The sequence below is a fragment of the Narcine bancroftii genome, chromosome 1 (genome assembly GCF_036971445.1).
Source record: "Narcine bancroftii isolate sNarBan1 chromosome 1, sNarBan1.hap1, whole genome shotgun sequence".
Taxonomy (NCBI): domain Eukaryota; kingdom Metazoa; phylum Chordata; class Chondrichthyes; order Torpediniformes; family Narcinidae; genus Narcine; species Narcine bancroftii.
In genome coordinates, this window is record NC_091469.1 from 358,111,875 (window position 1) to 358,128,243 (window position 16,369).

At 37.6% G+C, this 16,369-nt stretch overlaps 1 protein-coding gene and 1 long non-coding RNA gene across 7 annotated transcripts in view; one reads left to right on the top strand and one right to left on the bottom strand.

Moving 5' to 3' along the window:
• The window catches only part of LOC138750117 (uncharacterized), a 95,015-nt gene extending 82,043 nt beyond the window's left edge, over positions 1 to 12,972 (top strand). For 2 of the 5 annotated variants that reach the window (XR_011349094.1, XR_011349086.1), the window contains one exon: positions 12,729 to 12,972. This is a non-coding gene — a long non-coding RNA (uncharacterized lncRNA). Of the gene's footprint in view, positions 1 to 55; positions 209 to 12,725 lie in introns of those variants that run through there. The other 3 variants (XR_011349095.1, XR_011349097.1, XR_011349083.1) reach the window with 2 other exon arrangements.
• cobl (cordon-bleu WH2 repeat protein) overlaps positions 1 to 16,369 on the bottom strand; it is a 389,570-nt gene that overhangs the window by 202,191 nt on the left and 171,010 nt on the right. For both annotated transcript variants that reach the window (XM_069912158.1, XM_069912164.1), the window contains exons 4-5: positions 16,074 to 16,284; positions 14,905 to 15,133 (exon numbers count right to left, since the gene is read on the bottom strand). In XM_069912158.1, coding sequence (XP_069768259.1) covers positions 14,905 to 15,133; positions 16,074 to 16,284 — 440 coding nt within the window. The remainder of the gene's footprint in view (positions 1 to 14,904; positions 15,134 to 16,073; positions 16,285 to 16,369) is intronic.

Consider the following 16,369-nt stretch of genomic DNA (forward strand, 5'->3'; position numbering starts at 1 on the left):
GCTACATGGGCTACTATTTTGATAAATATTAATTCATCTTCTCTTTGTGCTACAGATTTGCCGTTCCAACTTGAAGTAGTACATCAACGCCAACTATTCTAAACCCGATTGGCTAAGTTCTATCCTAACTTATCTTCAAAATGCAATAAATGTAAAACAAAAGATAGTTCATTGTATCATATATTTTGGTTACATCCTTAACTATTCTAAACCCGATTGGCTAAGTTCTATCCTAACTTATCTTCAAAATGCAATAAATGTAAAACAAAAGATAGTTCATTGTATCATATATTTTGGTTACATCCTTCTCTTCTCAATTATTGGGAAGGTGTATTTTGTACATTATCTTTTGTTCTTAATATTAATTTGGCTCCATCTCCTTTTATTGCCTTGCTTGGAATATACGAGCCCAATGATCTGACATTGAATTCAGATTTTGCTTCCCTGATTGCCAGAAGGCTATTGAAATGGAAAGATGCTGTCACTCTCACTCACTCTGATATGATGGCTTGTTTGTCTTTAGAAAAAAAATCAGATGTTCCACTACTGTAATCAATGTAAACTTTATTTCTTTATGGGGTTTCTTCATTATCCCTCATATTGGTAATCTTAACTATTTTTTGATTCTTGACCGCATTGGTTTTTTTTCTTGATCACATAGTGGATTATGTATTTTAACAACACCTTCTGTAGGTAGGGGGTCAAATTTGTAGATTAGCCAGTTTGTTTTTATTCTTTTTGCATGTTTTTTTTTAATGTAATGTAGGTTTTGTCATTACTGATATTGGTATTATATAAATTTGATTATTGTTCTATTCATGTTTATTTATCTTTGTTACATTTACTAAATTAAATTAATAAAAATATTGAAAAAGATAGGAGAGGATTGGATGGGGAGGCAAAGAAACAAGGTGTGGAGAGTCAGTGTTAAGTTGTCTGAAGAGGTCACTGACATTAATGTGGCAATGTTGTCAGAGTAGAAGGTTAGCTTTCAGGGCCAAGGCAAAACACTCATGTATCTCTTCACTAACAGGTAGGTCTCCTCTTATCAGGAGACCTTGGAAGTCTCATGTCCAGATTTAGACTTGGAGGAGAGCCAAAATCTGAAGATCATGGTCACAGGAAAAGATTCAAATAAACAACTTACTGGTTGAGACTGAGATGGTTCAAACATCTGGTGCTTATCCTTTTATCTGAGATCCTTTCAACCAAACGCTTCTCAGTATTCATATTATTACGGATTATAGAATTAAAATGACAGTACAGACAAACTATAAACCCTTTTCATGGAACAACTCCATATTAAAGCTGGCTCAATGATCAATGGCTGTCATCATTTCCCATAATTCCACTATGCAGTTGGAACCACTCTAGGAAACACAAAGCGGTTCCATCTGCGTAGAGGACTATGGGTCACAAAGACGGCCATTAATCCCTAATTAAAACAAAAAGAGGCTCACCCTGCTGAGCTCCACCGCACCCTTGTCTGTCTCCTTTCAGCCCAGCTCACCTGCTCTCTCCCCACTCGCCATCCGAGCAGTGTTCTCTCCTCACTCTCTCCACACTCGAGCCGCGTTCTCTCCTTGCTCTCTTCCCGCTCGAGCCTCATTCTCTCCTCACTCTCTTCCCGCTTGCCCACCCGAGTCACACTACTGCTCTCTCCCTGGTCACCGCCCAAGCCACATTCTCTAATCGCTCTCTCCCCACTTGTTGTCCAAGTTGCATTCTCTAATCGCTCTCTTCTCGCTCGCTGTCCAAGTCACGTTCTATCCTCACTCATCTGCCAGAGTTGTGCTGCTGCTCTTTCCCCACTTGCCGCACTAGCCGCATTCTCTCCTCGCTCTCTAACCACTCACCCACCCAAGCAGCTTTCTCTCCTCACTCTCTCTAGAACATCTGAAAATATACTGTACATGCAGTAAAAATGTTTGGTTTTGGGAGGTTTTTGGAATTATGGATAAAGAGAAAAGGATCTGTAATACATAGTTGACAAGTAATGCGAATTCCCTTTGAAAAAATATCAAAACAGGATTAATGGAAAAGGCATAATGTTGCCAAATATAGCTATACGAAGATACCAAGAGGATTCAGTAAGATAGGACATGAAACATTGAATCTATGGACTTCAGCAGTCCTTTGACCAGAATGGCAGAGCCTTCAGGAAAGTTGGGTGGCATGGGATATAAGATGGTTTGGCCATCTGGATTTAAAACCAGCTTGATTGTAGGAGACAGAATGTAGTAATGAAAGTTTGCTACTCAGATTGAAGGGCTGGGATCTGTGGTGTGTCACAGGGATTGGTGCTGGTGCCACAGTTTGTCATCCATATGTACAATCTGGAAGGCAATGTAGTTAATTAAAGCAATTAGTATAGCTGCAGATGACACTGAAAGTGTGGTGGTGCAGTAGACAGTGGATGTTGTGTATGCACTCACACAATTAAGACTCTGAGACATGATGCTTTCTCATTGTGGTACACTGTCAGTCAGAAGCAAATGCACAAAACCAAAACAGTGTACATCAGGCTTTATTCGACATAAACTTCCACAGAGCCAGCTATGAGGAGAGCTGCTGTAAACTCTGAGAGTGACTTCGAAGGGCCGGCTCAGGCTTATATCCCAGAGGGTGATTGACACCCAACCGGTTGGGGCTTGGCCCATTCAGGTCGGCTGATTGACAGCCGACAGGTGTTGTCTTGTCCCCATGCTGTTCTGCAAGTACAGAGGTTTCCCCCTGCAGTAGGCCAGTGGTGTGTCACCACATTTAACCTGAAACACAGGGTGAAATATATGTATGGAAGGGTGAGATCATGATGAGGGCATCATGATGTCCAGCAGAGGGCAGACTTATACCCAACACTGGGGATATACATCTAAGTGTACAACATGATTTCAATCAGTTTGGAAGGTGGGAAAAAGAGTGGAAAATAGAATTTATGTTTGGTGAGTCAAACCAGGTGAAGACATACACATCAAATGGCAGGGCCAAAATGTGGAATGGCGATAAGTGGGGATACAGGCCTTCGTAGAATGGGATATCAAGTATAAAAGTTGGGACCTCATGATACAGCTTGGTGAGACCACACTTGGAGTACTGTGTGCAGCTCTAGTCACCCAGCTATAGAATGAGTATCAATAAAAATACAGAAATGCTGGAATAATTCAGAAAGTCTTGCAGCATCTACAGGAGTTAAAGATATAATATTAACATTTGGCCCTGAGCTCTTCCTCAAGATATGATAAAAAGCAGGCAAGGGGCTATATTAAAAAAGCTCGTGACAAGAGAAGGAGAGGAGTATAGAGCAACAGACAGAAGTTGTCCATTTGTTATGATGAAAGGACAGAAGGTGGGAATTGATTGGGTGAAAAGGTGTTGTTTTTGGTTCTGTGAAATGAGACACAGGGAAAAGGAAAGAGAGAGAGAGAGAGAGAGAGAGAGAGAGGGAGAGTGGAACAAAGCTAGAGGAATTCGGAAAGATGGGACCAGAGGTTGAGGCTAACGGACACCAGAGAAATATTACTAAAATCAAAGTATCTGCAGACTTTTGTGCTTTACTAAATAACAGTAAGTTGGATGGAACGCTGAGGAGATTCCCCAACATGTTGCTTGGACTGGAGGATTAAGTTACATGGAGAGGTTGGATAGATGAGTCTTTATTCCCACAAGCACAGGAGACTGAAGGGTATCTTATTGAGGTTTATCAAATCACGAGGGGTATCGGTAAAATTAATACTCATTCTCCCAGGGTAAGTGATTCTAGAACTCGGGACAAAGGTTTAATGTGAGAGGGACTTAAAGGATGACTTTTTAACTCAGATGGCAGTGAATGTCTACATGAGTTCCAGAGAAAATGACATAATCAAGGACAATTACAACATTTGAACAGCAGTTGGGACAGATAGGACCAAATGCAGATAAAAGGGTCGAGTCAAGAAAACCAAATTGGTTGGCATGGATGAATTGGGCTGAGGGAGCCTTTCTTGAGATGTCTGACTCTTTGATTCCATAATTCTATGACTGGAAAAATTTCAGAAGTTAATAATGACCAGTGAACTGACAAAAAATAGGGAAGTGGAATATGAGATCAATACAAGAAACAAAAGCAGAATGCTACAGATTCATTGGACATTATCATTTAAAAAAAGCAAAAATTTTTATAAATGTATTAAGATCTAAAAATGTCAGAGCAAAACGTGTCTTTAAAAAGATAATGATCAATTAGTCTGAATGAGCAGCTCAAAGTAGTTATCCTGAGCAAACTATTAGTATTGGAGAAGATAATATGCACAAAACATTATATCTCCATTCTGCAGGTTTTCATTGGTATGACAGAGATGATACATACATCAGTCACTCTCTTCCAACATTGTATAGATTCTAGAGACGCTTGCCTACCACATTCATTCTGCTCCAAATCCATCTGTGCCCCCCGACACTTTTATAACATGGCTCAGCATGAGCTGGACAACAGCATTTTATCTTCCATGTGGGAGATACATCTTCCAAACTGTTGAATATGCTGAATATTTCCAGAATCAACAGGATTAAAATAGGGAAGCAAAAATGTCAGAAATATATAAGGTGAGATGGAGGAAATTAGAAAGGTATGAAGTTCAACATCATGAAAAAAAATGCAAGTTGGCTGAGGATGTACGATGAATCCACCAAGTTTACTGACAATGAAGGAAAACACATTGGTCGCGTTCATTAGAATGGTGTAAATCTGTAAAGAACACATGTATAGTTGAGTGCCAATTTTGAGAAGCATTCCATAGGTAGAAAAGGAAACTTTGATGAGGTCAAATGTGACACTGAGAATGTCTTAACATGGCAATATCTTGGGGGCGTGGCAGTGCAGAGGATCTGAGCAGATATGTTCTGAAAGAGCTCTCCAGGAGAAGTATTAAAAAGACAGTTTTAAAGTTCAAAAATCAGAATTTCATTGTCAAAAATGGATAAAACTAGTAATAAATGACCAAGGCAACCAAAAACAAAAACTGAAGAAACAGCAGCTCAGGTGGGAACATCAAGTGAAAGCCTAATGAGGAATAGTACAGAAGGGGCCTTGGGACCAGCTGAACCTGGCAGAGCTGGCCAATATCTTGAACAAGATAGAAGTTTTGTGCACTCACTAGACAAGCGTTGAATCAGTGACAAAAGACATATTGGTAATGATATCGGAAATTAAAGAAAGCGTGAAAGACTTAACAGAACAAATGACGCAAGTGGAGGCTGAGCTGGACAAAACAAAAGACAGGCTAAAGACTCTGGAAGAAAAAGCAAAAACATGGGACACAGACAGAAAAGGAATGATGGACAAGATTCACTGGATGAAAAATTTCAGCAGTTGTAATAATGTAATATTGGACTGAGAGAAGGAATCGAGGAAAAAGAACCAGAGAGCTTTTTTGCAACATGAATCCCACAAATGTTGGGGAGAAACAAGCTAAATACAAATCTGCAAATAGAAAGGGCATACGGTACTTTCGTACCCAGAAGAAACAGCGATCAATGACCTCAATCAGTCCTAGTAAGGCTTTTTAATTTTCCAGGAGCACCATATGAATGTTCAAAAAATAAGAATAGCCCATTAATGGTGGACAATGAAAAAGTAATGTTTTTCCATGAATTTAACCCTGCCTTGGTCAAACAAAGAAAATAATTTGAAGAGCTAAAGTGACAACTGCAATCTAAGAACTTAAAATACTCAATGACTTATCAAGTGACACTGAGGGTTGAAAATTTTCAAGAATAAGAAGGAATGAATTTTTTTTAATGAAAGCTGCAGATAAGAAGATTGAAAAGACTGCTTTAAAACAGGGCTAACTGAAAAATTTATCTTTTTTTCATTTTTGTAGTATTAAACCATCTTATTTACTGCTAAAAGAAAAAAAAATAATGGAGAACTCTGGAGGGAAAAGGAAAGCAGAGAGGAAAGTGGCAGGATGGTGTAATGATAGTGATCATGGTTGTAATGCAACTAGCAATGCCTTACTGTTTGATTAGACTTGGCTGCCAGCAGGGGGCTGGCGCACAGAATGTTATCTGTAATAGAGGCTTGCAGCCTCATGGCATGCCTCGTGCTGCTCACATCAACTTTAAAGCAAAGAATCTTTTCCTTCATCCATGTGTTTAAGAACTCACACATATGAAAACAAGATGAAACATAGTGTCAAAAGTGAGATGAAGGAAATTATTTTAAAAGGAAAAATCTAAAGTCAGCAACTGATCAGTGAAGAGAAACTAACACAATGAAAAAATGGATGAATTACATCTACCCATGAAACTTCATCTGACAGATAATGTGGCTGAAAATTGAAACAGATGTAAGCAGCATTTTGGATTGTATTTAGTGGCAGTCGGAGCGGACGAGAAAAAAGTGAAAACGTACTTTTCGTACATGTCATGGATGATGAAACCCTGGAGGTGTATGATAACTTCACATTTTCTGCTGAAGGAGACAAAATTAAACTGGAAAAAAAATGGAACAGTTTGAGGCAACCTGCATCCCTAAAAGTAACGTGATGTTTGAGAGCCACAGATTTTTCACATGTATTGATGAGATTGAATTGAGAAACAGAAGCAAAACATTTGAATTTGGTGGACTGACCGACTTGCTGATAAAAGACAGACTTGTGTGTGGTATTCCAGATAAGAGTCTAATTTAGAGTGAAATTTAGTCCTGGAAAAAACCATAGCACTCTGTAGAGCTACAGAAACTGTAAAAACACAGGCAAAAGAGCTGTTCAGTGAAACTAGCTGCAACATAGATGTAAACTGTTTAACAAAAAGCATGCCAAAGTGGAAAGAGAGGGATGGCCAGTGAACAAAAATGAAAGGGAAAATTGAAAGCCATGTCATCGATGTGGTACACAACACCTACCAAAAAAGTGTGCAGCATATGGTAAAACATGCTATATGTGCAACAAAAGCAACCATTACGCCCATTGCTGTAGGGACCAAGTGCAACAAAGCAAAGCTCATGCAGTAGATGTAAGGGAGATAGAGGAATTCTATGTAGATGTTGTGATTGAAAACAAGAAAGAAAACAAAGACTGGATATTGAAATTAAAAGTGAATGACATATACATTTCAGTTAAATTGGATACTGGAGCACAAATTAATGTAATATCAGAGACTGATTTCAAGAAGATTAGCCCCAGACCAAAGATGTATGGAACAAAAGTGAAGGTGACAGGATATTCAGGTACTGATATACCAGTGCAAGGAGAGTGCATGGTCAAAGTGAAACATATGGAAAAAGAGCACATGCTAGCATTCATTGTGGTAGCAAAGGATATACAGGCCATACTAGGCTTAACAGCTTGTGAGAAACTGAACCAGGAAAAAGAGTCCTCGTTGTGGAAAGTGAAGGAGAGACAGTCTATGATGAACTCTTGAAAGAATACAATGAATTATTTCAGGGTCTAGCCTGCCTTTCAGGAGAACACATAAGCAGAGGGGATAAATGTGTGCCACCGATAATACATCCATGCAGAAAACTTCCATTTGCGCTTCAAAAGCAACTAAAGGCAGATTTGGACAGGATGAAAAGCCTGAACATAATTCAGAAGGTAGATGAGCCAACAGAATGGGTGAGTTCACTCATTGTTGAGGACAAAAAGAATGGAAAGCTGAGAATTTGCCTGGATCCAAGAGATCTAAAGAGCAATAAAAAGGGAACATTTTAAGCTTCCTACGGTGAAGAAATCATGTCAGAGTTAGCAAATGCAAAGTTTTGAACAAGTTAGATGTATCATCAAGATTTTGGCAGCTGATATTGGATGAAGCAAATTCAAAACTGTGCACATTCAGTGTCCATTTGGCAGATACAGATTTCTAAGGTTACCATTCAGAATTGTCTCAGCTCCTGAAGTGTATCACAAAACTATCCATAGGGTCTATGAGCACCTGGACGGAGTTGATACCTCAATGGATGACATTATAGTATGAGGAACCATGAGAATGGAGCATGATGGGAGACTAAGCAAAGTGCTGGAAGCAACAAGGAAAGCAAACGTGAAACTGAATAGAGAGAAATGCAAGCTCGGGGTGACAGAACTAACATTTGTAGGAAATATTATTTGTAGTGAGGGCATCAGACCAGATCCCAGAAAGGTGTCCACCTTTAGGAACATGCCAAGGCAACAATGCAAAAAGGACATTCAGAACTATATGGGTAAATTCATATCCAACCTCTCAGAAAAGATGGCTCCATTGAGAAAACTAACAGAAAAGAACATTGAATGGGAGTGGAATCATGAACATGAAAAGTCATGGAGGGAACTAAAGAAACTGCTCACAGAGGAACCAGTTCTGAGGTTTTACGACCCAGCGAGACCCATCAAGATATCATCAGATGCATCACATAGTGGGCTCAGTGCAGTTCTTCTGCAAAAATATGATGACTGGCAACCCACTGTGTATGCATCACGCTCAATGACAGACGCGGAGACATGATACACTCAAATTGAAAAGGAGCTGCTCAGCATCTTTAATTTCATCAGTTTGTGACAGGACAAGCAATCAGTGTAGAGACTGACCATAATCCCTTGATTACATTGTTCTAAAAGCCATTAAATGAATGTCCACTTAGAATGCAAAGAATGATGATTAGGCTGCAACACTATACACTGAATGTAGCATCCACTCTGGGTAAGCTAATGTACACAGCAGACACCTTGTCTAGAGCTGTTGACATGAGAGAGCTCGCAAACACCAAAATGGATAATGACATGAATGCCTTCGTGGACACATTCACAAGTGCATTGCCCATATCAGATGCAAAAATGGAGCTCATAAAGTCAGAGACAAACAAAGATGAAACACTGAAACAACTGAGAAAAAACATCTTGGATGGATGGCCCAACATGAAGCAGGACTGCTCATCTGACATTTCAGAGTACTGGAACTGCAGGACTGAACTATCATCTACAAAGGAAGCAAAATCCTTATACCAAAGAGTCTGAGAAAAGAGATGCTGAAAAGGATCCATGGAGGACATCTCAGAATCGAAAAGTGGAAGAGCACAAGAGGTGTAATCAACAATGATATAACAAATGAAGTGTCAAACTGTATAATGTGCCTGAAATATCAAACAAGCAATCCTGCAGAACACTGAAGCCACACCCAGGACCATACAGACCTTCTTTAGAAGGTAGGCGCTGACCTATTTCAATGTCAAGGTAAGGGCTATCTTTTAGTAACAGACTATTACTCCCTGTATCCAGAGGTGTGTAAATTGAACACCACCACTGCAGATGCTGTAATAACAAGTATGAAAGTCATATTCTCCAGACATGGTGTGACAAGCAAGGTCTTCATAATGGACCCCAGTTTTGCAATTTAAAGTTCTGACAGTTTGCCAAAGAGTGGAAATTTGTGCACACCACATCAAGTCCTCATTTTCCACAGTCCAATGGTCTAATGGAAAAATCAGTACAGACAGTGAAAAGACTGATGAACAAGGCACAATGCCGTTCGAATGTGGTACGTCACCAGCACAAATCTTTCTGGGATATAGGCTAAGATCAAACCTACCCATTCAGGAGAACCTCCTAAAAACAAAAGAAGGGGAGAAAGTGAGGAAATTCAAAGAACAACAGAAAGGAAAGCAAAAGTATTATTTTGACAGGGGAACAAAAAAAAAACTACCAGAACTCTACACTGGTGACCAAGTAAGGATAAAAGACAAAACAAACTTATGGACTCAGAAGGGAACTCTTCTTAGTGAAGTCCAGCCAATATCATACTCCATTCTGACAGATGAAGGTGCTGTTCTGCGAATAATTCATCGAGATGTTCAAATGGGACCAGCCACAGTAGATTAAAAGATGGATACTGTTCAACAACCTGAATGCCCATCTAAGGCAACAACTCATATTCAAAAACAATCAATCAGGAGATCGTCAAGACATGTGAATCCTCCTAAGAGACTAATAGAGCAAATTTAAAGACTCCTGTTATAGAATGAAGTAGTGTTATCTTATTCACTCTTCAAGTCTTAGTGTATGTAAATGTGAACACACAAAACAAGTTTTAAAAAAGTTAACCATGTTGATAATAATGAAAATGTAAGTTCTTGGTGTTAAAGTTAAAATTGCAGAGTTAAACGAAGAAAACATGTTAGTTAAAAGTAAGCTACTTTTGTTTTAAGAAAGAGAGATGTAATGATAGTGATCATGGTTGCAATGCAACTAGCAATGCCTTACTATTGGATTAGACTTGGCTGCCAATGGGGGGCTGACACACAGATGCTGTATCTACAATGGAGATTTGCAGCCTCATTGCATGCCCCATGCGCTGTTTCCATCAAATTTAAAGTAAAGAAACTTTTCATTCATCTATGTGTTGTCTAAGAACTCACACATACAAATACAATAAGACTCCGATCTAAGGGGGAAAATGGAGCCGGGAGAGGAGTGCTTTTTAAAAAATGGCACAAAAGATAGTTGAGTAAATTCTTCAGGCCTTTTTAGTGGGCTTCTGGGTTTTACTGTTTATGTCACCGTCAGAATTAGGGACAAGTGTGTGTTTTTAAAAGGGGAAATGTGCATGTTTCTTAAAAGGGAAATTTTGCAGTATTATTTAAGAAGTCAGAAAGATTTTATTGTTATACAATATTTGTTTGAAAAATGGAATGGATAAAACACTATTAATGGGTTAAATAGACCAGTGAAAAGGAAAAGGGTCTTGACATATTTAAAGAAATTAAAAGTAGATATAATATTTCTGCAGGAAACACGTCTTACTAAATTGGAACATGACAAATTGAAATGAACATGGGTTGGACAAATAATATCATTTTCTTTTGGTTCAAAGGCAAGAGTAGCAACAATTATAATTAATTAAAAAACACCATTATTAATATAGAGTTCGTCAGTTGACTGGGCCAGAAAGTATATAATGGCACATTGAAGGATTTATGGAGAAGCATGAACACTTATGAATATCTCTGCTTCAAATTATAACAATGAATCCTTTATGAAAGATATCTTCTTAAGAGCAGCAGAGGGAAGACAAAATATATTGGTCAGAGGAGATTTTAATTTATGCTTGGACCCAATATTAGATAAATCTGCAAGAACATTAATGAAGGTGAAAGCAACAAAAACCACAAGTTCATATACGAAGGATCTAAATCTTATCAAGGCAATTAAATATCACAGAGAGACGATTCATTTTACTCAAGGGCACATGATTCATATACAAGGATTGATTTATTGTTAATATCTGCCCAGTCATACAGTAGAATGATAAAAATAGTATAGTGAGGCTTTTATCAGATCACTCACCACTAACATTAACTATTGGAATAATGGAAAAGCAAGAAAATGTATACAGATCAATGTATACATTTCAATGCCACATCACTCAAAAGAACAGACTTCTACGAGTTTATTAAGAGACAGATAGAAAAATTTTGTGAAACAAATCAGCCATCTACTAGCAACACATGGTATTATGGAACAGGTACTGGCATGAATAGATAATTGGCTGATTGGTGGAAAGCAAAGAATAAGAAAAAAGGAGCCTTTTCAAGATGGTGGCTGATGACCAGAGTTGTTCTGTAGGAATCAGTGTTGGTCCACTACTTTTCCCGTTGTAATATAAATAATTTTGATGATGGCATTGATCTCTTTGTGGCCAAGTTTGCAGATGATATGAAAATAAGTGGAGGGGCGAGTAGCATTGAGGAAGGAGGGAGTATGCAGAGGGACTTGGAATGGTTGGAAAAATAGGCAAAGAAATGGAGGATGAGATATAGTGAAGGGAAGTGTATGATCATCACTTTCGTAGAAGGAATAAAAGCTATTTTTTAAATGGGGAGAAAATTCAGAAAATAGAGGCCCAAAGGGACTTAGGATTTCCAAGTGGAAGATTTCCTAAAGATTAGCTTGAAGGTTGAGTCAGTAATAAGGAAGGCAAAAGCAATATTAGGATTCACATTGAGAGACTAGAATGCAAAGATATAACACCGAGACTTTGTAAGGCATTAATCATACCACATTAATGGTCTGTATGGACTCCTCATATCTCAGGAAGGATGCACTTGCATTGTTGAAGGTCCAGAGGAGATTTACGAAAATCATCCCAAGAATTCAAAGGTTTACATATGAAGAGTGTTTGATGGCTCCAGACCTTTACTCACTGAAGTTTAGAAGGATTGGTTTGATGGGGTGGGGCAGATTGGAAATCGAATATTGAAAAGACTGGATAGTGTGGATATGGGGATGTTTCCAGTAGTGGGAGAGTCTAGAACCAGAGGGCACAGCCGCAGAATAAAATGATGTTCCTTTAGAACAGAGATGAGGAGAAATTTCTTGAGCCAGACAATGGTGAATCTGGGATATTCATTGCTACAGATGTGCAAGCCAAGTCATTGGGTAGATTTAAGGTGGAGGTGGATAGGTTCTTGATGAGTAAGGTGTCAAAAGGTTATGGAGATAAGGAAGGAAAATGAAGGTGAGGGGAAAAAATGTATCAGCCATGATTTGAATGATGAAGCAGCTCAATAGGTGTATGACATAATTCTACTCCTGTCATGGTCTTATCATCTAAAATCCAGCCATGGGAAAAGTAGAGAAATTACAACAAGCAGCTTTCATGATAATGAATACTGCTTTTGTAAAAACAAAAATGTTAATGTACATTACATTTATACCCTCATGTTAATGTAAAGCAATGGGCAATGCAATTTATAATCAAGCATTCTTGACATCCAGCAGCAGCCACCAAGCTTTCAATTACCACAATGGGGGACTTGCACAAGATCTGCTACAGAAGAACAGCAAATGAAGAAAAGAAAAGCATGAAAAATACTGTACCTTTGTAATTTAGAGTTGAAGCAGCAGACTGAAGGACTACAAAATGAAAAATAAATGGAATTCCTCAGAAAACATCAGTAATCATCTTAAAGGAGGTTTAAGGTCATGTAGACGTTGCTTAAGCATTAAAGAAACACTTTCAAAACTGGATTGTGATTTTTTTTAAATTTGCAGAAAAATACTTTAAATAGAAAACTATATCGGAGAAAGGGAATGTCTGAGATTCATTTAAATATTAATACCCACATTTTGTAAATATAGGCTCCATATTTTCCAAAGCCTATGATAACTATTTCTTAAATTATGTAATTTTTTTCAAGTGGCATACAACTCCTAATTTCTGCATGCCAACGATCCAATTCCAAATCAATATCTGACTTCCAAATTATTGCAATTCATTTTCTATCGCTAAAGCAATTTGAACAAATTTCACTTGATAAATATTCAATTTCATTTTAAGATTGACCCCTCTAATATCTCCCAAAAAAAACAAAATTGGATCCCATTATCCAATGATGCAGAGCTGGTTGAGGCCATTCCCCATTGGGATGATTCTCCTAAAGTATCTTCTTATCCCTGTTAAGTAAGAAGCTTTATCTTTATTAGTATATTATTAAGTACATTAATAAGGCTATATCTGTAAGCTTGGGAGGAGAGTTAATTATGATATTGTTTGTCTTTTGGGTGGCTCCATGGAGGATGAGGAACTTGCAGATGCAGCGATGGTTAAATGTTTCCAAAGAATATGACTGAAAATAAAGTAAAAAGCTTTAAAGTTTATGTATTCATGCAAGTGAAGTTTATTCAGTGTAGGTTCAGTATCATATTTTTGTCTTTTAAACTATTTATTCTTTATGCAGGTGTATCAGTTTGGCATTGTAATAATGAGTCTTAAGTAACCTGAAGACTCACCTATATGGCATCTACAAATCCCCATATGAGGGGTTTTACTGTTTCAAAACTGAGCCAGAATTATACCAAAAGGAATTTCTTACAGATTGTTTATTAATTTTTCACTGTGTAACAAAACTTCAGCCTGCACACTGTATTTAGTTGAGCAATATTTCACTTGAAATAGAGGTGAAAATGTACTTCCAGGAAAGATAATTAGGGAGCTTTCCTTCAGAGTTAAATATTTGCAGACACAGCTCTGTCATGTTCATGGAAAATAGTGACTATTAGTCTTTACAAACTCAATTTAAAAATAGGATTGGAATATTTCTGCCATACAGAGTCCTTTTGACCACTCGAGTACTTCAGCGTATAATAGTCAATCTCAATCCCATTCTATAATAACATGCCACTTGTTTAACCCTATGATTATAGTGTTTGAATGCCTTAACTTTGTCTTCTAACAAAATGCCCTCTTGTTCAGTCCTATGATTGTTGCATGACATTCAGTCTTTGGCAACAATTTTTGCTTTGATTTTAGTAAAATACCACATCAAAATCTGAAATGGTATACGTCAGTTTGATCATTGCAACATATGCTGTTTTTAAGCCAGAAATAAAACAGCAATGCCAATATTACATTTACCATTAATGTACTTATGTCTTACCATTTAATGCAATTTTACAGGTAAATAACAAGAGGGCAATGACATCTGCTTAAAAAAAACAATTATTTTCGAATAAGCTACATGACATCACAAAATATCATGAGAAATCAATGTGTTCTTTACAGATACATTATGGGGACAATTGTTAGAAGTGATTGGGTCTCTGCTGGCTTGGATGTACATACATTTCAATATATTAAGCTTATAAAAAAAACCCAAATTGCCTGAAACATTCCAGCACTTACAACACATTTGTTACTCCATTTGAACAAACCTGAATTTAATTACTTCTTTAATATTCAGCTTTATTATACAGTTTTCATTCAGTAGCAGAATGCTGATTAGGACAAATTTATAAATGCAAGTCATAATTCAAATTATAAATCAAAATTTTCCTTAAAATTTACCACACAATTTTTTCAAGTTGATTATACTCTGGGAGAAAAGTACTGAGGCAATGTAAACTAATCATTCAGTTAAACAAATGTCAATGCAAATATGTCTATAGCCAAACTTACCTCTACTGGCATCCAGAGCATACAATTCTCTTGTTTCCAAATCATTCAGTGATTTTGAAAGGTCCACCTTTTCCCTTCTGATGTCATCTTTCAAGAGTACAACATGACCTACACTGAAGTCACACTTTTCACATATAACAGGTAACAGTTCACGCAAAGGCACAAGTGGACTAACACGCAGCAAAGCTTTTTGTGTCCTTTGGAAATTCACAATCAGCCTCACAGTTTTCTGTAAGAGTCAAGATTTGCATTAGATATTAAGTAATGGCATTGCACACCAAAACAGATAAACATTAATTTATACACCATGAACTTCATTAATAAGTTGGCATGAAAGTATTGCACTCACTCATGAAGGAGAAACAAAAATCATATTATCAATTAATTTAAACCTTCTATTTCATTAAGAGAAATAGCATTCATAAATTAACTTTCACTGCATTATTTTAGCTTATCCTTCAATACTTCCACTCACTTCTGAAAGTTTACAGATTTTTTTAACAAAACTCTTGAGGTCAACCAAAAGTCTGCAAATGCAGTGTGCAAAAGTGCTGACCATGGAGTATCAATGTTTCAGGTTTGAGCCCTTCTTCAGGTTTGCCAAAAAATCCCTCAACTTTATTCCTTTATCTCTCTACCCTCTTCCCTTCCTTGCCCCTCTCAGAGATTGATAGGATCTTGATTATTCAGGGCATTAAAAGTTATGGGGAGAAAGCTGGTCAGTTGGGGAAGACTCGATTGGCTGAATAGCCTATTTCTGCTCCTATGTCTCATGATTTTACAATTTTTTCAGCCTTCTGCCCCTTCCACCACTCTAATCCTTCCACTCCCACCTATGCTCCTCCCCTTCCTACCACCTCCTCCCCCACTTTCTTATTTGGCTGGCTGCTTGATTTTTGGCATTCCTGAAGAGGGGTACAGGCACAGGTACGAAACATACCTTGCCTATTGCTTTCCATTGATGCTGCATAGACTGCTCAGTTTCTCCAGCACTCTTGTATATTGTTCTAAACTCCAAAACATTTGGCACAGCATGTGGTTTGTGAATATGTGAGAAACTTTAAATCACTGTTCTGCAGAGTTTTCATAGCAAATGTTTTGGATGCTCTAATATCACATACAACTTAAAATAATTTATATTTAATTTTACTACATGATTTGTTACTTACTTCAGGCATTACAAGTTGGAATCTTCTTGGCTTATCCTCAATAACTTTCTGTTTTATGAGCACTTTGTCTACATTCAAAATCCCAACAGTGGTATTTGGCTTGAAGCCTAATGGTTTGTGCGTCTCTCTGGACTGAAGTTCAAGGGTATGATGGGTTGGATTTAAATGATTTTGGCTGCACAAATCAATGAGTAGATCCATCAATGCTTTACTGGGGTGGAAATAAAACATGAAAAGTACATTTTAGATATGTTTCACTTCAGGATAATGTTTTGAGCATCAGGTTACTGTTAAAG